Source organism: Fusarium vanettenii (assembly GCF_000151355.1).
Source record: "Fusarium vanettenii 77-13-4 chromosome 12 genomic scaffold NECHAsca_15_chr12_5_0, whole genome shotgun sequence".
Lineage (NCBI taxonomy): Eukaryota > Fungi > Ascomycota > Sordariomycetes > Hypocreales > Nectriaceae > Fusarium > Fusarium vanettenii.
In genome coordinates this window covers 42320-65915 of record NW_003315870.1, presented here as the reverse complement: position 1 = coordinate 65915, position 23596 = coordinate 42320, and the positions used below count along the sequence as shown (strand labels likewise).

The following is a 23596-nucleotide window of genomic DNA, read 5'->3' as shown; positions in this document are numbered from 1 at the left end:
CATTGAGAACCCATTTTCTTTCAAGGCCCTTCTCCCTGGAACGCGCTGCATTCTACTGCCCATACAACGTCCCGACAACGGCGTTCCCCTGCGCAGAGGCACCATGTGGCGTGTCAGCTTGCATGTTACTCGGCGATTCTCAATGGTTGAGAGTCTCCCTTCAGACTCAAGAATTTGAGACAGCGAAAGTCGGTAAGCAGTCATTTCTCGGTGCTCCGCTGTCGCATTTTACGTCGGTCGATGCCGAGGATGAGTGAAATGCAATGAAATAAGGTTCCCGTCCGCCTGCCTTCGAGTGATCGTTCCGTGCCTTCTTCCCTTGCTCCAGGGTCCACAACCCCCCCGGATTCTTTATATACGGATGCGATCTCGTGACAGCTATCGCATTACTTTACATTCTCCCAAGCCTGATCCTGAAACCTCATGATCTTGCCTTCGTGCATCATCACAGGGCAGCTTCCATATAGTGCAGGTAAAAATCCTCTTGGCTCCAGACGGAACGTGGCTTTGCCCTTCCCTAGCTCAAAGCCTGAAAGTACGGATGGTTCAGAGCCTCCTCGGTCGTGATCCTGTCCTAAAACGACGAGGTTAGCTACGAAATGAATCCAAACGCCCAGGTGAACTTACGTCAGGATCAACCTTCAACAGTTTGTCCACAAGATCGAGTGCCTCGTCGCTCACAAAGTGTTGATTGTCCTCATTGACCAGGGTAGGCCAGGCTCGCGGAGGACAATAGCCCAGCTCTTCAACAACCGGCCTCCAGTAATCCGAACCAAACTTTTCAATGTAGTTATTGAGGCTTTCTGTCCCAAGAATGTGGGAAATCTTTCTCAACTGATCCTGCATGCTGGCGCCGTGGAAGAAGGGCTCTTTTCTAAAGATCATTGACGCCAGCATGGTTCCTAAACCCCACATGTCGAACCTGTAATGCCAGTATCCAAATTCGAAGAGAGCTTCTGGGGCCTTGAAAGGACCCGTGCAAATCTCTTCGTCTTCATCTTCAGGCACATAGAACCGGTGCGAGCTCCAGCCGATGAGGCGTAACTGTGCACTGTCAGCAATATGACTTGGTCTTTGGTTCAACCTGGGCGTACCTTTCGGTTTGGGTGATCAATAACCACGTTGTGAGGTCGGACGTCGCAATGTATCACTCCATGGCTGTGCGTAAACTGCAACGCTTTCAAGAGTTCGTGGATGTAGTATCGGATATCCATGGCATTGAATCGTGGGTACAAGCTTCGAAAGTCTATGTTGTCCACGAACTCAAGCACCACACCAACGTTAACGTCCTACTCGGCGTGTTAGTGGTCATTGTCTGCAATACCGCACGCTGAGGGGGTTCAACCCTATCGCCCTGCACGGCGTCGATGAATTCGATGATGTTTGTTCCCCCACGCAGATGTTTAAGGGCCTCGATTTCTTTCTCAACTTTCTTGATGCTGTCCTCTTTAAACAGCTTCATGGCGAATTTGCGCTTGTTGGAATCGAAGCACTCAAATACAATGGCATGCCTTCCTTTCCCTTTGTTTACATGCGGTGAGCTTTCTTCCGTGCGAGGGGGATTAGCCTATTCATGGTACCTATACGGCGTGGCGGACTCAGCTCATAGTACTGCGCTCGTTCTGGAGGATAATATTAGCATATGGTTTCTTCTGAAGTTGGGGCCCTTACCAGACACGGTCTCTGAGTTGATTGGTGCCATTTTAGTATTGTTGAAGTGCGCTTCATGCAATCCATGTAATGGAGAGGTAATGGAGGTTCCCTATCACAACACCAAGAACCGTCGTTGGTGGATATGCATGAGAGGTGGGAAGGAAGAGTGCGAAAAGTGAGGGGGGAAAATCCCTCAATCACCGGCTGTGTGGCTGTACTTGGGGCGTCAGCGTCATTGTCAAAGAAGGTAATCAAACAAAATCAGCATTGGAAAAAGCCAGAACATCAAACTATTTACTTCGTCTATTCACATTGGATAGGGGAACTTGCGCAAACTCGCCACTGCGAGGCTCTCTATGAGTTGTCAGTGTCCCTCAATCCACCCGAGAGAGCCTCTCATGAGCATTAATAGGCTAATATACCAACGATTCTTTTTTAACCAAATCCATCACCGGACTTTATTTCTATGAACGGTTGCCGAATAGTTCTGGTACTTCATACAATCAGGTCACAGGGCGTGGCAGCTGAGTGTAGGCTGTCGCATCTTCTGTGGTCCAACATCTTAGAACTGTTTTCCATTCCATGGCCGCATACACTGTCTTGCATCCCCCCATACAGTATTGACATGCACGCCCATGAGCATAAAGCAGCCCTCAATAGTAACCAACCATATCCGTAGCTTTCCGCTCAGTTTATATCCCAAAACTCATGATTTAGCCCGATATTCTCAGAGCCGATATGCCGGAGGTCGGAGATAACGGGATTTACAACTCTGATTGGACCGGTCGTGCATAAGCGTCGGCGCTAATGCAGGAGCCACGGACATAATCGAGCATCTCGCGACTTTGGCCCGGGATAGCTTCATTTCTATTTGATAGGCGGAGTTAGACTTTGCTGTGTAACACCTTGAACATGTCTGACCTATTTGCTGACGTATTTCTGTGGCGTGCAAATGACGAAATTTGGTCATCTTGAAAATATATAAGGAGATAGCGACCTTCTTTCGAGGCAAAACTCTACACACCAAGCATCAGTCAACTACAGCCTCCTGTATCAGACCATCGGCTTTTCCTTTTCACTTTTCCAACAAAATCAACTACAATGTCAAAAATTTGGCTTATCACTGGTGCTGCTCGAGGACTTGGTCGTGACCTCACCGAACAACTCCTTGCCTCTGGTGACATCGTTGTCGCAACCGCCAGACAGCCAAACCGCCTCAATGACCTTGTCACCAAATACGGCCCCGAAAAGATTATCGCTGTCAGCCTCGACGTCTCAGATGTCTCTCAAGTTGAGGCTGTTGTCAAGAAAGCCGAGGAATCCTTTGGCCGGATCGACTATGTCATCAACAACGCTGGATACGCTTCCATGGCATCAATCGAGGACATAGACCACAAGAGCTTCCGCGATCAGATTGACGCCAACCTGTTCGGAGTAGTCAATGTCACTAAGGCTGTCCTCCCGATTATGCGACGCCAAAATTCGGGACACATCATCCAAGTCTCTTCAGTCGGCGGCAGGGTCGGATCGCCTGGACTCGCCGCATACCAGAGCGCCAAATGGGCAGTAGGAGGCTTCTCGACTGTACTCGCCCAAGAGGTAGCTCCCTTCAACATCAAGGTCACAGTCGCCGAGCCTGGCGGTATCAAGACCGACTGGGCCACCAGCGCCACCGAAGGTGTCATCATCAGCGAGCCCTATCAGCAAACAGTTGGCGAGATGATGAAGATGAGAGAGCTTTACTCTTCAAACTGGTCTGAGCCGTCAGACATCGCCAAAGCTATCATCCATCTTGGCCGGGTCGACGATCCGCCTTTGCGTATAGTCTTGGGGCCTAGTGCTGTTCCTCACGCTCAAGCGGCGGCCAAGGCCTTGGCTGAATCAGATGAGAAGTGGTCGAAAGTTTCTAATCTGGATTTTTGAGAGGAGGTTTAAAGGGGGCATCCCTCTAGAGATGAAGCTTGGTTGATGTAGTATCATATCCATATTAAAAGCTGCTCTTATGATTCTTTCAAAACCCGAGCCACGCCGTGTCTGCCGCCTCGAAGGGCGTCGATCTGAATTAGGTGCGCATAGGTAGAATATGTCTAAGAAATATCATCGGCGTAGAAGAGCTATGTCTCTCCTACGCCGGATAACACATCCCAGAATGCCTCCTGCCACTCCATCAAGGCAATATGCAAACGTCGTCACAATCGATGGGCGCCAAATCACCATCTTCACCACGATGCCGTAACTTGAGCGTGTCATCGTCAATGCTGCCGTTAGTTAAACGCCTGAGCTTGGTATTGGGGTGGTCGATGATGGACAGCAGGTGGTATTGAAAGCCACGATGAGGGTGATGTCCTAATCTAACTCGGCGGCGACTCAAACCCTGAGTTATGCTGGCCGAAAAGGATTCTCGAACGCGACCAGCACTATGCTAATTAAGTCCAATCAACTTCGGGAATGTTGGCCTATCTGCTATCGAGGACTTCTCGGCATCCTTGATGGAAGTGACCATGGAGTAATAAACCGATGGATTCTTGGGCGTGGGATCCCCAACGGCGGCCAAGGCCGAGGGATTCGTGTGGGTCGAACTGTCCGCTCTTGCGGAGTTCTCGGGACCTTGACGTTGGTTTCTCCATGCCCTCCTTCAACATGAGTTGTGCTACCCATGCGACATTTGGTTAGAAAGAAGGCGAGTGAAATGAATGTTGCTCTTCTGCCGGAGATGATGCTCCAGCCGCGACCGCAATCATCTCGTATCCATCTGTAGCCAGTCGGCATGGAGTCTCTGTCGAGAAGACCGACAACATGATTAGAGCCCATCTCCTGACCTTGATTCAACCGTGGAAGTGAGAAAAGAGCAACCTGTTGAAGATGGTGGCCTAGGTGCCGGCGAAACTCGTCCAGGTCAACAACGAGGACTTCTTCTGCCGATGTAGCATTCAGTTCAGCTGAGGCCCATTCGTCGTCACAAAATGGGCATTCGCTCGGCTGAATGAAATCCATGGGTCTCCTCGACTGCTCGATTACCATCGTCATTTGACTACTTGATATCTCAAGACTGTGACGTTCGTCAAGGTGTTGTCCTAAGGCCTCGGAGGATTCAAAAACTCCGGAGCATTTCGGACATATCCAGCTGTTGCGATGCATCAAGAGCTCATGCTCAAACCAAGCATTCTGTGACACATAGCTATCGAGACCACATCCAGGAAAGGTACAGATATATGGCTCGAGGTCTTCGATGACATGCTTCCTTGAAATAGTTAGCAATCTTGCCTAGAGTTATGGCGCATTTCTCGAACCTCCATTGACTGTCCTTGTCTTTGGGCTTCAGTGGAACAATCGTCAGACAGTATGGACACAAGAACGAAGAGTTGTTGTGGGCTTCTCCAGGCAAAGGGGGAAAGGAAAGATTATCCTCAGGCGACTCAACAATCGATGTGGCGAACGACACTACGGACATGGCAGGCGGCGGGTCGAGAAATGCTGATAGCTGAGCCTCTGCCAGAGGATGATCACCCACAAACTCGGTCGCTTCTGTATGAGCCAATAGACTTGGCTTTGTTTGCTCTGACAAGACCGACTTTGTTGGTTTGGAGCTTTGATCGACGGGTAGAGGATGTGGGCGAGGCTTAGGTTTTGGTATGGAAGCGTTCTTTTCCGTATCCGGTCTGGATAACCGGTCATTGTGATCTCGGCGATACTTGAAGTACTGTCGGCGTCTGGCATTAGCCTCCCCTAGGCGAGCCACCAGGGCCTCGTTCTTGTTGGCCACCAAAGGATACCGGTCATTGATATACATGGCATCAGCGCGGTTGTCAAACGGTTTTGTATTCGATGCCCTTTGGCGTTTGTCTTTGGGGGCGAACTTTCGGATGAATATGGAAGCTTTAAACAGGTAATCCAGGCCGATCTTGATGGCCAACATTAACTCCTGGATCTCTGATGTTGAGGTTGTGGCCTGCGGGACATTGCCGAAACTCGATGCGGATGATATCGCTGAGTCGGAGTCACTGGATGAGATATCATATTCGGCGAGGTCTGTGTCGGAGTCGATTATCGGACCGGCAGTTCTATTACTGCGTCTCCCCATGGCTATGTCCGTTGCTAATGACTCACTGTAAGCTAAGAGCCATCAGTTGCAGAGTTATGTATTCATACCAGCTTGAATCGAGTCATGGAGGTCCGCAAGCGTTCTTAGAATGACATTTTTGACCATGGGACTGTTTCGAAGCCGATGCTCAAGAGATAGAGGCGATTTGGAAGCCTGCAAAGCACCGAGGTTGCCAACCCACTGGTCAAACCTCTCTTGCATCTCTTCGACATCTCTCTCGTTCACCAAGTCCTTCACATGGGAATCACCGTCTTTGGTTGTATCAAGAAGAGTGGCGATGGTGGTTTGGCAGTTCTTGGCGATGTTTCGTATTTCTTGGTCGCCCATCGCTATCCTCTCGTTGTTGCTTCCGGGGGACATGGTGCTCAGTAAGTAGAAGGAGAAAGCTCAATATGAGCATGGCTTCTTGGGAGATGTGGATGTCAAGTAAGCCTTCATCAGCCTTGAGGGGTTGGCCACAGGTTAGGAAGAAATCGCCAGGCTGCACACCCCGCCGCATTTGAGCCTCCTGTGGCTGCTTGGCGGAACAGAAATGCCTCTACCACATGACATGTTCCAACCCCAGAGTCTGTTGGGGCAATACTAGACAAGTAAGATACTTAGTTAAATCAAAACTGTTTCAAAGACTGTCTAGAGTCCTATCTATCCTATCATTAACCACGCCAGGGTTCAAATTGCTGGCCCAAGTGATACTTTCATGGCCCAATTCAGCTGTCGGCTGTACACTCCTGCATGATTACTGCCCAACACTTATTGCTGCCTAATATTCACGTCCAGTCAGAAAGCTGCTGTCCAATAAGACGGCATGCAAACCCCGCTCCATGTCCAGCTGAGGCTGGGTTGTCTTAGACGGTGCATTAACCACCAGATGGACTTTTGTGCTACTCGCATTGACCTGCGGGAAACACTCTCCACTAAAAGGTTCTCTCTTCAACTCCCTCGTACCACGCCATTGGCGCGAACGCTTATTCGATGTCTGGTATCGAGGTTGCTGGCCTCGTCCTGGGAGGCTTTCCAATCCTCCTCAACTGCCTCGATTACTACAGGAAGGGATTTGAGCCTCTGGAAGAATGGTTCAGCTTCCGGACTCATTTTATCGCGTTTATCGATAACATTAGGCATCAAATGATGAGATACAACGAGAATATGATTCGACTACTGGACCCAATTATCGGGGATAACGAGAGCCTCGCCAAGTTGGTTAGAGATCCAACTGACTCACGCTGGAATGATCACAGTCTTGATACCCTCTTGGAGCAACGTCTATCTAGTGAGTTTGATAGATTTCTCAGGATTGTCGACAGGATGCATGAGGTTATGCTTGACTTGAACAAGCTCCTGCAAATCGAAGATGGGCAGGTATGTTCTCTACCATTGAAACTGCTTCTTCCTCCATGGATGTTTCACTCCATGTAACATCTCAATACCCACTCTCTGACACTCGGTTAGGTCTCCTGGGTTGGGCCATCACAACATAAGCCCTGGCAGTGGCACTTCAAACGAGTCCAGATCAGTTTTTCCAAGGGAAAGCATAAGAAGGTCAAGAAGTTGGCATCTCATAACCAAGAACTTCAAGAGATTCTGGGTTATAGTGAACGTCTCATTCCTATTTCCGACAGGCGAAAGGCTTCGGAGCCAGTTGGCCGCCTCGAAAAGCTCCGGCAACACGCCTGTTCCGTGCACAGCGCTCTTAAGTCACAGTGGAAGTGCAACAAATCGTGTCGCAGCCACGAAGCTCATCTCAGCTTGCGTGCGGAAGCCGTTTCAGTCAGCATGAACTTCATGTTCATTGTACATGGCGGACAAGGGACATCTTCCAAACCCATAACGCAAGAGGTTGTGACACAGCCAAAGGAAGCATTGCCGCCAACACTATCGGACATCAGCCGTGTGCCGCAGTCGGCCCTTCTCACGACAGTTCAGCAGACTATTATCGAGCAGGATACTCTCGCGAAGAGAAGACCAAACGTGATCCACCGCCTGTCACAGAGATTGCATGCGAAGGAATTGTCTCTGAAGGGATCATCAGGCAAAGCAGGAGACCCCAATTCTACTTCTACAAAAAAGACCGTGAGATTTGGATCACCTGTGCCTGTAATTGCGATAAGTCCTCCGGGCAATAGTAGCCAGGCTAGGGCTAGAACGGCCCGTTCTTTGAATGCTGCTCCCGTGGCTAGCCCTACTATTGGCGACTCTTCAGCTCCTCTTCCCATCGCAGACCTCTGTTTCAACAAAAAGCAAAGCTCGGTGGTTATCCAAGACAATTCTGATCGGCTCCTTGAACTTTGCAAACCCTCCAAAGGTCTTCGAATGGTCATCTCAGAGAGAGTGAGGCTATATCCACTTCCTGAACTCCTTGACGCCTATCACCAAGCTACCATCGACCTATCAAGACAACACCGGTTTGAAATGGCCACGCATATTGCGTCTGCACTGCTCCAGGCTCACCGATCGCCATGGCTTTCTGCAAAGTGGTCCAAACGCGATTTCTACTTTCTGGCGGACATGGATTCGCAATCACTTCGCAGCAGCCACCCTTTCGTCTCTCGCAATTTTCTCTCCGGTTCGGACGACGAAGAGGAAGCTACTACATCTGAAATCCCCAACTTCTCCGGCAATCGGCAGGCCTCGGAAGAAGACACTCGCGCATGCCTCTTCACCGTCGGCGTGATAATCCTCGAGTTGATATTCGGGCACAATATCGAGGATTGCAGTTTCCGCAAAGATTACTACGGCAAGGATAACAAGCCCAATGATCAGACAGACATCAGCACTGCGAGGAAGTGGGCCATGAAGGTGCTGGGTGATAGCGGTGCAGACGTTGCGGATGTAGTGAGGAGGTGTTTAGATTGTTCCTTCGGCCCAAAACCGAGTTTTTCAGATGTGAGATTTAGGAACTCTGTCTATGAAGGGGTTATCAAGCCCTTGGCGGGCTATTCAAAGGTTTGGTCGGAGGTTATGCCATAGTCGTGGTTGTCCTAGTGGCGGACTTGATCCCCATGTTCCAACTTGGGCTCGGGCAGTATCAGGTGGAATGCCAAGAAGCCGAGCTTTAAACATGAGGTTGGGATTATCTCAATGACGAAGAGCACTGTAACTTACCTATGTCGGATACAAGCCTGACGGCTTGACGATGAATGTTCAATATGTTCCCGTGGGGGCGGAAAAGTGCAGTGAAAGCCTATCGAGAGCGGGTTAAAATGCAGTGAAAACGCCATGTTTTCTTATATAAAGCCAAAAGCGACTCCCATTTGTTAATCCAAAACTTGGATTTTGGGCCAAACCCAATAAATAGCAATCCGGCTTGACAGCCAGAAGCAGCGGGATGTGACCCTGACAGCCTTCACTGCAGAGTTCCTTGCAATCGCTCACAGTTTCCCGCCCATGTACTATATTTCTTTCTGTTCAATTGCTCAAGTGTATTTCAAGGCTCTCGGAGTAAACTAAACCACGCTTGAAGCTCAAAGTTTCCCTCTCGCCTTCTCCTTGGAATGTGGTATCATTGCACACAACTGGACGCATGACGCTACAAGATTGCTCTGTTCGTCGTACACCTGAATCTTCATATCGAATCTTCCGGCATACAGTCTCTCCATTGTTGTTCGGGTCAGTAGCCATTCATCGTTATTCAACGGTGCGTGAAACGTGATTTGCAAGCATGTAGTTGGAACTCGGTACCGAGCGGCCATGAAGATGCCGTCCTCTGCGTAGTTGAGAGGCATAATGGGAACCTTCGAAGTGAAATCACATTAGCCAAACGGCTTGATCAGTAATGAAACCAACGGGGCCTTACTAAGTCTGCCAGGACCGGGATATGCTCTAGTCGGAACGTGTCTTCATCGTCCATCTTGTTCCATTGGTATCTCACGTTCTGGCCGCCGTACTTTTCACTCCAGAGCGGAGTGCCGCTATCTCTTGGCGTGTAAGCTCGAACTGCCGCAGTTGGCGGGTTGAATTGGTAGGTAAGGGCATCAGTCCATCTGGCGCACTCCTTCTCCCGATCCGGCACCGGGCTGATTGGGGGCTGAATGTTGTGTACGTAGCCCTCATCCTTGAGTATGCCGAATCTTATTATAGCAATGCTGCATATCTGCTGTTCTTGGCCTTTATCTGCCAAAAGCTTTGCTTGAATGGCCGAGCCTCGGTTTCCAGCTTGGAGAGTTTCGAGGGCAATTTCGAATGGCCCTGCTGGCAAGGGATGCAGGAACTCGATATACAAGTTGAGTGGTTCAGTATGTGCTAGCTTTTGGTGTTTCTCCCGGTTGTACTGACGCGCTGTCGTCATCAATACTGTAGCACAATATCCTCCATGGGCGGACAATGTTCTTCCAGCTGGCAACAGTCAGTAACCAGCCTAGACGCTATCCGGGTAACTCACCGTTGGCACACCAGACCAGAGGGACATTTCCACTGTATCTATCGCCATTTGAACCTTCTACGGGGCTGGTCTTGATCGCTTCAGGGAGTCCGGTTCTGGGGTATTCGTAGTCCTCCCATCCCGGGGTGACGTCGGGATGCGAGTTAGGAAGATGGGCGTCCGACATGATGCAGAGTTGAGAGCCAAACAAACAAAACAAGAAAAGAAATGAAACGGCCGGGGCGGGTCGTTTACTTGTAGATATAGCAAGGTCAGTTCTCCCGAGATAGCCGTGCAGCTCTATCTAGGCCGTGGCTCAGCGTCAGCACTAGAAACAAAACCATTGCATCCCCCGCGTTTTATCGACCCAGTTACTGCAATAATGAAACATGTGCCTCGAGCAGCATGGCTCCACCAACTGGCGGCGCAGCGCAAAGATGCAGGGTCAAGCTTACATGTTTGCCGCAGCTGTCGCAATTTACCCGATTCTCATTCGCGTAGTTATTTTGCGACATGTGTCCGAGCTCGCAAATGTAACCATTTTCAGCGAGCATGAATATGTTGGCTCGACACCCTTGGATGCTGCATTTGGTACAATCATGCGCCCGGCGGCCGCTAAGAGTCGTCAACGTCACCTTGATCGAACCAATTGTATACTACGTAGTATGCAATGAGTTGTCTAAGCTGGTTTCAAGGATGCAGGGAATTGCCTGTCACGGCTGTTGATTGTGTTTCAAGAGTATCCGCTGTGTTTTGCACTCCTTGCACTCCTACATTTCTTGTACGCAGGGCCATAAGAAAAACACGCGATCCATAAGATTTATAGGTTATCGCTTTTATTCTATACTCCCGTTGGGCCGAATTCTCTGAGGGAGGCAATTGGTCAAGGCCATCGACGATCATGAGTGAGTGAGGCACCCATCCACAACGTATTTCACCAGGCAAACAAGAACTTGGGAATTACTATCCATAGTCTTACACTCTTTTGGCTTTCTACCTCGTAGATGAGTTCAAAGATAGGCAAACAGAGAATAAACAGCGAGCACCTATTGACTTTTCGCTCTGCCTGATTCAGTAGGCCTAGCTCACAACCAACTGAGTATCATCAAAAAATTAGCACATCAAAGGAACACCGCTTATGGTATTTTCCGATTCGGTTTCTATTACTGACAGGTGTCAATAATCGTGTTCATTGTTGTTGTAGCTGATAGCTTCTTTTGGAAGCGTCACCAAGTTCACGAAAGGGGAACATCGCAGCTCCCTTCAAGACAGGGTATCTTCAATTAGCAGAAGGTTCTATGTAGAAAACCTTTTCTTAGAACTATGGAGTCAGACCAAAACTTATGCAAGCCCCCAAGCCTCGGAACGTCCTGTTTTCGCCCATTGGCTCCAAAACTCCATCTCTATGGCCGGTATACCCATGACACCCTCCTTTCTTTTCACTATACTTATACATATGCGATTAGTATCTTTCTTCGTCTAATTCCAGGAGCCTATCTCGTCTCCGATATCCCCAAAACACCAGATGTATGAGTGCAAGCTGGGATTTTGTCGTGCGATAGGGTAGGCAACACCAAAGACGGCGTGACAACCCCCGCATTGTGGTGTGACTTTACCCCTTTACTCATGCGGGCTGCGTCTGCGAAGGTGAAATTTGACTTTCTAGCTTTCTAACGGTTTTCATCTTGAACAAAATGGAGTACAAGCCTAGACACCGAGTGAATAGCCGGGCTAGTATGCCTAAAGCTGCATCAATCATCAAGCAAAAGTTCTCCAGGGAAAAAGAAGTCTAGTGGAAACGACAAAAGCACCCGTTCCTTCTCACCGACTCTCGGGCATGGATGTCCTTGGGATAAACTTCTAACTTATATGCAAAAGCAGAAATCGGCTGCGTTGAGGCGTCTGGGGAATGCTTAACGTGATTCTATGTTGTTATTGTCTTAGTGATGGCAAGAAGCTATTAGCCATAATACTAAAGGACGCAGTTATTAATACATAACGGCTTCAAAACCCAATGCCGTAAAACACAGTAACTGGTTCTACACATCCGAATATGTCTGTTAATGACGCGTTCTCGTCGCGTTCCAAACCAGTTACATGCATATTCTCGGTATTTGTTCAGGGTGTTTACGCGTCACAGCCATTCACAAGCAAGCCCTCAAGCCACCAGTTTCAGCTCGCAACCCTCCCTTGATGCTCGGGTCTTGGACACTGTTGGTAATTGTCAAGTGCCTTCAAAATGAGCGAGTAACAGCCCGATCTAGTAATACTCCTATTATCGGAATAACACCCTCTTGAAAATTTTCTCAGTCAGGATCATGCCATTGAAGCTGATCACGTACAATTGCAGCGTCCCTCGATTCACAAACCTTGTCCCGTGTCATCGAGAAAGGCATCGCTCGGAAGCCCCGTCTTCTAGCCCTCCCTTGAGAAGCTCCCATTCGCCGACTGGGACGCTAATGCCCCTGCCACCCCCACCGGAAACTCCGTAATAACTGCCCAGCTCGGTATTCCAAACTGTCGGGCCGACAGCTCGAGATCTTCCACTCAAACCCCCTGAAGAATCGACGGAAAGTCTCGACCGAGCACTTCTCGGTCCGACAGCTAGTACCAGTTCGCCCCCAGCCCCAGAAACTTGTCCTTCTCCTGAACCAAAACCCCAGATTTCCTTGGCCTGTACCGATACTTGATCCTCCAGAGGGCCAATGAAGACGTTCTAGAGCCCTGCCGACGCCCGACCGCCTCCACAGGAAACAGCCCTCGTGATCCCCAGAGAGACCCCGTTTCTGGTCGAGAAAACCTGGAGAGATGACGCTTGCTCCCGACGCCTTACCCCGTGGCATGAGCTGACCCTGTTCACCCTTCCGGAGCTAAGCCTGTTGTTTATGCCCTCACAGTTGACAGCCGGCTACTCGTGTAGACCACGAGACATTCGGCAACGCTTGGACCTTTTTCACCAAGAATCTTGAACCGAAAAAACATCTACTTAAGCTTACCCAGATCCCCAGGTTTCGCCTCCTCGGAGCGATTGCCCTCAGGGTATGAACCAGGACAACAACACCTTTACCTCATTCATATCACGCTACTCCATTACTTGTTCAATCTTTACCATGGCGTCCAAGCTGTCTTCAGCTGACGTTGAAGTCGTCCACGACGATGAGTTCAAGGGCCACGCCCACCATGCTGAGGCCAGTGCTGCCACGGAGAGGGAGCATCGGCTGAGCTTCAGAGACTCTCTCCGGCTATATCCCAAGGCCATTGGCTTCTCTTTGCTGTTTTCTACGGCTATTATTATGGAGGGTTACGATCTTGCCCTCATTGGATCCTTCTACGGTTATCAACCGTGAGTCACCTCCTATGTCTCCATCACAGCACGACACTAACATGCGTCCAGGTTCCGAAACAAGTACGGCAACGAGTCTGATGGCGAAGGCGGCAAAGTCGTCTCAGCCGAATGGCAGACATACATCCAAGTCGGAGGCATGTGTGGCCAGATCATCGGTCTCTACCTCAACGGCTGGGTGTCTGATGCCATTGGCTACAAGAGATCCATGATTCTCTCCCAGATGCTCATGATTGCCCTCATCTTCATCGTCTTCTTTGCAACGAACATCCAGATGATCCTCGCGGGCCAGATTCTGCTCGGCATCCCGTGGGGTGTATTCCAGACTCTCACTCTGGCTTACGCTTCTGATGTCGCCCCCGTCGTTCTTCGACCTTACCTTACGGCCTATGTCAATCTCTGCTGGGTTATTGGCCAGCTGATCTCCGCCGGTGTCCTCCGTGGATTCCTCAACATGGACAGCGAATGGTCCTACCGTATCCCCTTCGCCATCCAGTGGGTCTGGCCTCCATTCATCATTCTTGGAACTCTCTTCGCTCCAGAGTCTCCGTGGTGGTTGGTCCGTCAGGGCCGCCATGCGGATGCCAAGCAGGCCATTCTCAAGCTTGTTAGCCCCAAGCCTGATCTCGAGTTTGATGCCGATGCCCAAGTCGCCATGATCCACGCCACCAACGAGCTCGAGAAGGCTACCTCTGCGGGTACCAACTACTGGCACTGCTTCATGCGCACCGATCTTCGACGAACTGAGATCGCTTCCATCACTTATATCGCTCAAGCTACTTGTGGTAGTGTGCTTATGGGTTACTCTGTCCAGTTCTACGAGCGTGCCGGTCTCGACCCAAACAGCTCGTTCACCCTTAACATTGTGCAGTACGCTGTTGGAGCCGTCGGTGTTGTCCTCTCTTGGTTCCTCATGGCCAAGCTTGGACGCCGTACCCTCTACATTGGAGGAACTTGCGTGCTCTTCATCATTCTCATCGTCGTTGGTGGTCTTGGCTTTGCAGATGCAAGCAAACCCGGTCCTTCTTGGGCAGTCGGCAGTCTCCTCATCTTCTACACATTCATCTACGATATGGCGGTTGGCCCCGTCTGTTACACAATCGTGGCTGAAATCCCATCCACTCGACTCAAGGCCAAGACCATCGTCCTGGCCCGAAACTTCAACAACATGGCTGGTCTGGTGAACAACACCCTGATGCCCCGCATGCTCGGTGTCAACTCGTGGAACTGGGGTGCCAAGACTGGTCTCTTCTGGGCCGCGTTCTGCCTTCTCATCATGATCTGGGCCTACTTCCGCCTGCCTGAGCCCAAGGACCGCACTTTCGGAGAGTTGGACGTTCTGTTTGAGCACAAGGTTAGCGCGCGGAAGTTTGCTACCACTCGTGTGGATCAGTTTGGAGACGACAAGGGTGCCGTGGAGGTTGACGCGCATGCTAAGTAGGACTTGGCCCGAAGCTACTGCAGCTTGGCTACGGGGGGCTTGTGGGACTTGTGACTCGGTAGTGACTGGGGTTGTTGCTTCGTATTTAGAGAGGCGCAGTTGTAGATAATCATAGATCAAAAGATCTTTCGTTACATCATGTTTGTGCCTTTGAGTGAATCAGCGGGTGCCATGTCTCACCGCTGCCCTACCCCCTCAAGCCGATTTCCAGATAAAGGGAGAACGTAACATCCCCTCCTTCGATAAGCTGCATGTCCAGCTACTGCACGTCGGATTAAACAACGGTAATTACCTAGAAAGGAAACTAGAACCCTTCTGCCGGACCATAGACTCCATCCTCTCACCCCCTGACCCCAGCATCCCCAAACCACGTCAAGATTTAGTTACCCCATTCTCGACTGGTATCGGTACTGCCAAGGGTCCCACCGAAAATCCATCAGGCTCGTCAGATGATTGGAATGAGGCGATCCGAATCTGTCGGACCGACAGGACTAGTGAGCGCCGGTAACGAGTGACGGCTGGGGGAACAAGTCTGGGGCCGGAAGCCCGGCTGAATTGTACTTATAGGCAGAAAAGAGCTTAAAAGGAAATGAGCTGTCAGTTGGTGGAATACCTGCTTTCTACAAAACCGCCACCCGGACTTGGCCGACCTCACTTCTCTTCCCCGCGTTCCATCTCTTCTACATCTGTCATCATCTCAGAAGCTGTATTTGAGTATTTGACTTCTTTTTTCAGATATATCGACTTGTTCAATACGATATGACGGTGAAAAGCTGTGTCCCCCGCCCGCGGTGGCACCCATCTCCGACTTATCATCTCAAAGCTCCCCAAGGCTGGATCAACGACCCTTGCGCTCCGGGTTTTGATACCTCGACAGGCACATATCATTTGTCATACCAATGTAAGTCTCAGCCAGTCTCGGGTCATCATTTCAGTACTAATATTATCACAGGGAACCCGAACTCGTGTGACTGGGGCGATATCGCCTGGGGACACTTTACAAGCTCGGACGGTCTGCACTGGAAGCATAATGGGGACCGGCCGATCCTGGAACCTTCAGAGTCTTACGACGACAAGGGAATCTTCACAGGATGCTTCTATCCCACGGGTCTGCGGGGAGAGAAGGGACAGTTGACAGTGGTGTACTCATCCATCACCAACCTTCCCATCCACTGGACCCTGCCATATGCTCGCAACTGCGCTGGTCTGGCAGTAGCAACGTCAGATGATGGAGGTAAGACATGGAAGAAGAGCGAGAAAAATCCCATTCTCCATGGTGAGCCCGAGGGTCTCGACGTTATAGGCTTCCGGGACCCTTTTCTTACAGAATGTCCTGCCCTGGACGAGCTTCGGGGAGAAAAGAGCTTATACGGCTTTATGTCCGGAGGTCTTGTCAAGGGCGGACCTACAGTATTTCTATACGCTGTCGCACCAGATGACTTGACCAAGTGGACCTATCTCGGTCCCTTTGTTGATGTTCCAACTGGCTTCCGCCCATCTGGGCGCTGGAGTGGTGACTTCGGCGTCAACTGGGAATGTGTCAACTACATGACACTTCATAATGAGTCTGAAGAGGCTCAGTTCCTACTTATGGGAACCGAGGGTGGAGAGAAGCCTGGTGTCAAGGATAGAAGTGGTGTTTGGTCCTTGTGGATGGCCGGCGCACTCGAGAACACCTCAGAAGGTCCCAAGATGAAGCATGACTATAGTGGCATTCTGGACCACGGTTGTCTTTATGCACCAAACTCATACGAACACCCTGTTACAAAAAGCAGAATCGTTTGGGGGTGGCTCAAGGAAGATGAGTTGACCTTGCCTCGTCGAGAGTCAAAGGGCTGGACTGGTTACTTCTCCCTGCCACGGGAGCTCTTCTTGTATACTGCCGAGAATGTCACCAGAGGGCTCAAGTCGTCCTTGGAAGACATTCAGTGCGTCAAGATAATGGACGACGGCAGTCAAGGAAAGGCAAAGAGGGTTCAAACACTTGGAATACGGCCCCTCCCCAACATTGAATCACTCAGGCTGGGTGAACCCGCCTTTTGGTCTCACTTGGCTACCAAGAACAAGAGCGGAAAGCTGTTGGAAACGCAGTCTGTCAGCTGGGAGTTGGAGGCCACCATCAACATCTCGGCAGCTCAACAACGTCTTGGCTTCTGGATCCGTCACGACAAGGACGCGACTCAGAAGACTGCCATCTACTTCTCGCCTGAAAAGGAGGAGATTGTAGTCGACAGGGTTGAGTCTAACCAAGAGGCAGACATCAAGAAGGATGAAGTCTCGGGGCCCTTTACTCTGTTTTACTTGGATAGGAACGGATCCGAAGAGCTTGAGAAGTTGCGACTTCGCATCTTCTGCGATGGCGATATTGTTGAGGTCTTTGCCAACGATCGCTTTGCCTTGTCGACCATGGTGTACGCCGACTCGAAGGAGTGCACGGGTATCAGTTGGTTTGTCGAAGGCGAGGGCTCAGAGGAAACGGTCTTTGAGTCTATTAAGTTGTGGGAAAATATGTCTGAAGTGATTGTATCGTAAATATTAGGTTCACACTGAGGAGGGAACTAATAATGATCATTGGGCACGAAGGATGGGCAAGTCAATCCATATAGAATGTGTTAGAGGAGACAACGAACTAGACTTTGCTTCTTGATCCCAGCTTACCACGAACTAGTTTATTGCAGCTCGTATTCTCGTATGTTTGAGGTCGTGGCGTCATTATTTATTTACTTCGCCGTACGGGCCTCTCGTGCCGAGCAACCCCAGTCACCAAGGGAGGGACTCGTTGTAGTACCTGTTTGGGAAGTAAGAGAAGGAATAGAATGATGTCATGTCGCTTTTCATTCGAGGTCAGCGAGCAAGGCCCATTTTATCTGCGAGTTGACATGTTTACCGTAAAGGGTTAAACAGAGCACTTCTCCACCATCTCCAACTCGATGATTCGTGCCCTCATTGACGTTTCCATGTGTCATTCTTGCGCTGCTTACACCATGTGATTGTTAGTAATGTTGATGAAGAGCTCGTATGTTTGCATCGTGCAGTTCAAGATGAAGTCTTTCCCCTCAAAGACCATATTTGCACTGCAAATGCGCGATTTACTCGATATCAGTGAAGAACACAGACGATAGACATCCAAGATGAAGACAATTGCTATTGCAGGTGGAGCTGGAAACGTGGGAAGCACCATTGTCGACGGCCTCGTTGAATATGGAAAACACAAAATCTATGTCCTCTCTCGAAAGGTAAATCTCTATTAACGCTGGCTTGAGTTCGGTGGTCTAACAAGAGCCCCAGGATCGACCCTCACAAGGGGCTGTCAACTATCTTCGAGTTGACTATAACGACCCCGACGCTATCGCCAAGGCATTTGAGGACGCCGGGGTCAATATCGTAATCTGTGCTATTGCCGTCGTCAACCCAGAGGCCAATCAGTCTCAGAAGAATCTCATTCGGGCAGCCGAGAAATCAGCTACCACGGACCGATTCGTGATCAGCAGCTTTGACATGCTGCACGTAAAAGAGTGATTACTACATCATGTAAGGGCAACGTCTTAACTAACTCTATATCAGGGACATTGAACTATCTCCTTTGGCGAGGTACACCTTTGAAGCAATCGATGAACTCGAAAAGACCCAACTCACCTACACCCGCATCGCCAACGGTTGGTTCCTCGACTACTATGGCCTGCCACACTGGAAGACTCACCTAGAACCATGGATCAATGTCATGAACGTGGAGAAGAAGTGGGCAGTCATCCCAGGAGATGAAAGCGTCAAGGCTAGTTTCATTACGTCTCAGGACATGTCCAGATTCGTCGCCAGGTTGATGGATCTGGAGAAGTGGAACAAGGTCAGCCCGATTTTTGCAAACACGTTGTCCTTCAATGAGTTAGTAGAAATGGCAGAGAAGGCTCGAGGTAAGTCACCAAATCACACTCCTAGATCTTGGTGCTCACGGTATATAGGATGCAAGTTCAGGGTGGCAAACGATAGCCTAGAGAAGCTCCAGTCAGGGAAAATCTCGTTCCACGAGGAATTCCCGCCCATTGGGTACGGCGAAGGCGATCAGGCTTTCTTCGCCATGCTTCACTACCAAGCTGCCATTGGACGATATCTTGTTCCAAGGGACTACCCTCCTCTAGACGCAGAGTTTCCCGATCTCAAAATTACCACGCCTCTCGAAGTCATGGAAACTGCTTGGAAGGACAAATAGCCCTGAGCCGTCTTGAGAGACAAGATTACTATGTACCAATTACTATTATTTACCCTGCCTTCCGTGGGTTCTTCTCCCAAAGGAAAAACGATGTGATCAGTCCAAGTGCAGACATGACCGTCATAAAGATGTTCTGAAGGTTATATCCTTCAGCAAATGCCTGCCTGACAGCCGCCTTTTGTGTCGCATTAAGGTCGTTGACGGCTGATATAGAATCGTAGATGGCTGCCGCCTGTTCTGGGGTGACAACTTTGTCCAGCTTGGGTGATAGCTGGTTGTTGAGAATAGTTGCGCTTCAAGATCGTTAGTCTCTGCTATCATCCTTCGATATTCGTGGGTATTACCAGATTGCAAGTGAAACTGTTCCTCCCAAGACACGGATCTGCGTTAGGGCACCCATCATGACCGCTAGGGCTCGAGTTAGCTATCGGACTGTTGCCGAGCTGGATAACTCACAAAGGTTTTGCTGGGAGACAACAACTCGGGCGAATGTCAATAGCGTAGTAAGGCCAAGGCCAAACCCGATGCCCATCAGTACCTCGTAGCCATACTGCTCTTTAGGTACGCTTTTAGCATCCGTCGGCAGTGAGCATGTCAAGCCAATGCCAATGACCTGCAGGACCGAGGCGACCAGAACGAGGTAAAATGGAGGCACTTTTGCATTGCCCGTCATGAATCCTGAGAAAGCAGTTGCCAGTGGCGACGTCAAGAGTAGAGGAAGCAGAGTCAAGCCGCCCTGGACTGGGGATACACCATAAACTGCTTGTGCTCTCTGGGGGATGTTGACGATCATTGACACGAAAGGGAACCCAACGAAGCAAGCAGTGCTAAATGTCGTCAGTAATCTATAACGGCAAAGAAAAGCATCGTTACTCACAGAAGCATAGCTGCAGACAGTCGGTCCTTGCAGATACTAGGGGGAAACACTGGCTCTTGTCTCCAGTTTGACTTTTCGAGAAACACTTCCCAAAAGCCAAACGCTATGCTGAGCACAATTGCCAGAACAAGGGTCGAGATAACGACAGCGCTTTTCCATGGGTATCGAGTGCCTCCTTCTTCCAACGCAAAGACAAGAAGAACTGATGCGGCCAGCAAGAATACCATGCCGACAATGTCAACCCGTACCCAGTTGGAACGTTGGACCTTGGAGCGTAGGACCTGCAAGAGAGGGAGTTGTGCAGAAGCTTCGGAGGGTGGTAGGAAGATGGCGACGAGGACGAAAGCCACTGCACCTCCAGGAATGCTAAAGATGTCACATTAGCAACTCTCCGACCGTATAAGAGGCATTGAGCACCAACTTGAGTAAAAAAACCCAGCGCCAGTCAGAGTGCTGGCTGATGACGCCGCCAAGTACCGGGCCCAAGACGTTGGCGACAATAAACAAGGTCGAGAAGATGGCCATGTACTTTCCGTATTGATTCAGCGATATCAGGGTTGGTGCCAGGGTCATGATGATGGAGAAGATTCCGGATGCGCCGACGCCTTGGAAGGCTCGGAGTATAATGCTACAGTCGCCAGTTAGCACAATCAATAACTTGACAAGGAAACGGGGGTCAGGTACAGTTCTACCATGCCATTCGCCGCTCCGCAAAGACCAGAGAAGACAGTAAAGATGGCAATTGCCAGCAGCAACATGGTCTTCTTCCCAAATATGTCGCTCAGCTTGGCGTATATTGTAAGGAAGCCTGGTCGCCATCAGCATCAGATGCAGCCAAGGCCCGTTCCATAGGTACCTACCAGTGTAGGTCAGGAGATATGACGTGACGATCCAATCGCGCAGGATAAAGCCATTGAGGGCATCGGTGATGGACACTAGCGACGTGCTAACAATGGTCGTCTCGAGCGTTGACAGGAACAAGCTGATCCATAGGCTTTCGAGTGTCAGCAATTGGTACTACATGGAGGGTGGTACATACGCAATAGTCAATGCCCATAGTCGCCAGCCTTGTAAATACTTGTCCTTGTCTTCGGTGGTAGAGCTGGAAGTAGGCTCTGGTTCAGGTTGTGGGACAGTTTCTTTGTTGCCGCTCTGCTGGTTCCCTTCAGGCGGGTCGGCTAAGCCCGAAGCGCCCATGGGTGATAGTTGCACGTCACGCTCTATGGGTTGATGATCACCACTTGCACGAGGGTTCATGGTAAAAGAAATGGATCAATCTTGTATCACTGATTAAAGACACATGTTTACAAAAAGAGGGTAGAGTTATAGCAGCCGCGCGGGAAATGATGGAGGAAGTGAACAAATTGCCTGATCGCAGCCGCGCAAGCAAGCGAATCCTTCGAGCGCATCCTCCCCAAGCGAGGTACGGGAAAGCAGAGAGACAATGAGTGTGGATCGGGAATAAACGCATTTATGAAATGGCCAGGGGGTCCCCGGTCGCGTCCAAACATTGACAATCTCCAGTGGGACACGGTGGGACATCCCTGCGTGAATCCATCTCGTCAAACGTTTCCCAGCATAATTGACATTGACATTGACAAAGGAAATAAAAGACATAAATCATGAAACAATTCCTTGTACGGGGATGCTGAAACTGTCCACACCGTACACGTACATGCGAACTACTCTGTACTGTTGTGTCTCAGTGGGCTACCTTCACCCACAAGACTCAGAAGGCCAATTAGCGACGGCTGTGACCAGTGCGCTTGGCAGCCTCGGACAGGACAACCGAGAGTCTGGTCAGGGTGGCAGGGTCCATGTCGTTGAAGACCTCCCAGAGGTTGTTGGTGTCCTCTTCATCTTGGTCCTCGCTCTCCGACTCGGGAGCGGGTCTGCGCTTGGCACGGCGCCTCGCTGCGACCGGTTAGTTGATTGCACAGTGAAGTACCGAGTAAACACTCACCACTGGCGGCGCCGCCCAGGGAGCATTGCCCTCCCGAGCGGTTCCAATCACAGTTGGCGCAGTTGGCGGCAATGTCGGGGCAGACAACGCAGCCGATCAGGGCTCCCTTGGAGTCCTTGCACTTGGCGCACTGGTCTTCCTCCTCCAGCTCTTCGCCATACAAGTGCCTGATCATGGCATCACAGTTCTGGCTGTTTCTCAGATTGATGTTGTAAGGAACAGGCTTGAGCGACCGGCTGTCGATCTTGGTGCGCAGCTCCAGCTGGCGGACAGGCTTCAGAACGTGTTAGTGAGAGGTCCACCATCGACGATATGCAGTGAGAACTTACGCGACGCTCGCTGAGAATCTTAATGACCTTGCTCGAGCAGCCATTGATGGCATGCATGAGCACCCAAACCGTCAGGTCCGGGTTCTCAGCCGGCTGAGGCGCATTGTAGTCAAAAGAGCTCGTCTCGACACCAAAAATAGTGGCAGGAACATAGCGAGCCCTAGCAGAAGGGTAGCCAGGGATCTCCTCAGCGCCACCACGAGGGAAGGGCTTGGGGTGCTCAGGCAGGGAAGACATGCTTGTGGCCAGGATTAGCGTAATGCGCACTACGGGACCGTAGTGGTGTGTACCTTTTCTTGGATCGGCCCGTAATGGGTCGTAGTGCTCCGTAGTGTTTCGTAATTGGATGCGGCAGATCCACAACGACGAGATCTAGGCCAAAAAAGGCAACAAGGGTATGAAAACGACCGCAAAGGTCGAGATAAAGGCAGAGAAGATGAGTATGAATGCCAAAACAATTGTTTTGGTCTGTTTAATTGTGTTTGAATTCTTTGTCGCGAGCGGGGTAAAGGTCCAAGTGAGGGAGAAAAAATGGCCACGTAGTGGCCTGGTTAGCCCTACGCCAACGAACACCGGCAGCGCACGTGACAGTAATCATGTGTTATGTACCAAAACGGAGCTCAACTAACCAATAAGGTTCGATAAGGTCACTAACGGGGTCGTGAGTCTTGGCTGGATGGTTGTTGGTGACGGCTTCAACTTGTGATACGTGAGATGCATGTTATATAGGTTGATGAGGTTAATTGACGTTGCAGGAAGGGTGGAACGTGAATTTCTCTAGTTGTTGACTATAACTTAGCGCAATTGTCCGTCGTTCTACATGTTGCTCCCTTCATCCACAGGTTTGGTGACCATTGTACACCGGTTAGCTGCTGGTTGTTGCTGAGCACCTCTGATGAAGACCTTGGTAAGTAAAAACATGTTTGAAACGGTCCAGAGCTGCTTTATAGTCTTTTATCGTTCTCTGCGTCCATATTGCGGCAAACAATGCCCTTAACAGATGGAATCTGGAGCATCAAATGCATGTTCAGGGTAGGGGTCCCTCGCATTCCCCGCTCCCTGGTGCTGACTAACCTTGCTTCTTGGACTGCACACGCACGCGTCGGGCATTGTCTTAAGACACGATCAGCCAAAACACCATAACCATTATCGTGTCGTATTTGTCGATGCACTCTTTCCGCTGAGGCTTTAATCAAGCTAAATTCCAATAGTCTCATGTAGACTCACAAGAACCGCGCCATCCGTCGCTCACATGACCCGTCACATCTCACTAAAAATTGTTCCATCAGTCGGCAGTTCTCCTGAGACTCATCCCCCACGTCCC

At 50.2% G+C, this 23596-nt stretch overlaps 10 protein-coding genes across 10 annotated transcripts; 5 read left to right on the top strand and 5 right to left on the bottom strand.

Annotated features, from left to right (window-relative positions):
• Positions 1–517: 517 nt before the first annotated feature.
• Positions 518–1462, bottom strand: NECHADRAFT_87587 (uncharacterized protein; the record flags this gene model as incomplete). The annotated part of the gene is made up of 4 exons (XM_003047138.1): positions 518–574; positions 628–1044; positions 1095–1289; positions 1325–1462. 4 exons carry the CDS (start codon positions 1460–1462, stop codon positions 518–520), a joined length of 807 nt encoding a protein of 268 aa, XP_003047184.1.
• A 1292-nt stretch (positions 1463–2754) lies between these two features.
• On the top strand, positions 2755–3576 carry NECHADRAFT_97722 (uncharacterized protein; the record flags this gene model as incomplete). Its single annotated transcript, XM_003047321.1, has 1 exon — positions 2755–3576. The coding sequence occupies one exon, from the start codon at positions 2755–2757 to the stop codon at positions 3574–3576; it is 822 nt and encodes a 273-aa protein (XP_003047367.1).
• Positions 3577–4116: 540 nt separating this feature from the next.
• Positions 4117–6115, bottom strand: NECHADRAFT_87585 (uncharacterized protein; the record flags this gene model as incomplete). Its single annotated transcript, XM_003047137.1, has 3 exons — positions 4117–4894; positions 4944–5748; positions 5803–6115. The coding sequence occupies 3 exons, from the start codon at positions 6113–6115 to the stop codon at positions 4117–4119; spliced, it is 1896 nt and encodes a 631-aa protein (XP_003047183.1).
• Positions 6116–6727: 612 nt separating this feature from the next.
• On the top strand, positions 6728–8722 carry NECHADRAFT_87584 (uncharacterized protein; the record flags this gene model as incomplete). The annotated part of the gene is made up of 2 exons (XM_003047320.1): positions 6728–7114; positions 7205–8722. 2 exons carry the CDS (start codon positions 6728–6730, stop codon positions 8720–8722), a joined length of 1905 nt encoding a protein of 634 aa, XP_003047366.1.
• A 494-nt stretch (positions 8723–9216) lies between these two features.
• NECHADRAFT_87583 (uncharacterized protein) lies at positions 9217–10299 on the bottom strand (the record flags this gene model as incomplete). Its single annotated transcript, XM_003047136.1, has 3 exons — positions 9217–9486; positions 9549–10087; positions 10134–10299. The coding sequence occupies 3 exons, from the start codon at positions 10297–10299 to the stop codon at positions 9217–9219; spliced, it is 975 nt and encodes a 324-aa protein (XP_003047182.1).
• Positions 10300–13222: 2923 nt separating this feature from the next.
• On the top strand, positions 13223–15034 carry NECHADRAFT_105684 (uncharacterized protein; the record flags this gene model as incomplete). Its single annotated transcript, XM_003047319.1, has 4 exons — positions 13223–13258; positions 13301–13455; positions 13507–14864; positions 14911–15034. The coding sequence occupies 4 exons, from the start codon at positions 13223–13225 to the stop codon at positions 15003–15005; spliced, it is 1644 nt and encodes a 547-aa protein (XP_003047365.1). The 3' UTR covers positions 15006–15034.
• Positions 15035–15655: 621 nt separating this feature from the next.
• NECHADRAFT_53858 (uncharacterized protein) lies at positions 15656–17428 on the top strand (the record flags this gene model as incomplete). The annotated part of the gene is made up of 2 exons (XM_003047318.1): positions 15656–15797; positions 15849–17428. The coding sequence occupies 2 exons, from the start codon at positions 15656–15658 to the stop codon at positions 17426–17428; spliced, it is 1722 nt and encodes a 573-aa protein (XP_003047364.1).
• A 599-nt stretch (positions 17429–18027) lies between these two features.
• Positions 18028–19103, top strand: NECHADRAFT_54174 (uncharacterized protein; the record flags this gene model as incomplete). The annotated part of the gene is made up of 4 exons (XM_003047317.1): positions 18028–18132; positions 18179–18411; positions 18461–18807; positions 18856–19103. 4 exons carry the CDS (start codon positions 18028–18030, stop codon positions 19101–19103), a joined length of 933 nt encoding a protein of 310 aa, XP_003047363.1.
• Positions 19104–19152: 49 nt separating this feature from the next.
• On the bottom strand, positions 19153–21177 carry NECHADRAFT_53897 (uncharacterized protein; the record flags this gene model as incomplete). The annotated part of the gene is made up of 8 exons (XM_003047135.1): positions 19153–19396; positions 19448–19527; positions 19582–19948; positions 19999–20346; positions 20402–20608; positions 20665–20788; positions 20841–20974; positions 21020–21177. The coding sequence occupies 8 exons, from the start codon at positions 21175–21177 to the stop codon at positions 19153–19155; spliced, it is 1662 nt and encodes a 553-aa protein (XP_003047181.1).
• Positions 21178–21317: 140 nt separating this feature from the next.
• On the bottom strand, positions 21318–22775 carry NECHADRAFT_102146 (uncharacterized protein). The gene is made up of 4 exons (XM_003047134.1): positions 22563–22775; positions 22273–22510; positions 21944–22217; positions 21318–21894 (listed from the first exon to the last, which is right to left on the bottom strand). Exons 2-4 carry the CDS (start codon positions 22507–22509, stop codon positions 21722–21724), a joined length of 684 nt encoding a protein of 227 aa, XP_003047180.1. The 5' UTR covers position 22510; positions 22563–22775; the 3' UTR covers positions 21318–21721.
• Positions 22776–23596: the final 821 nt, after the last annotated feature.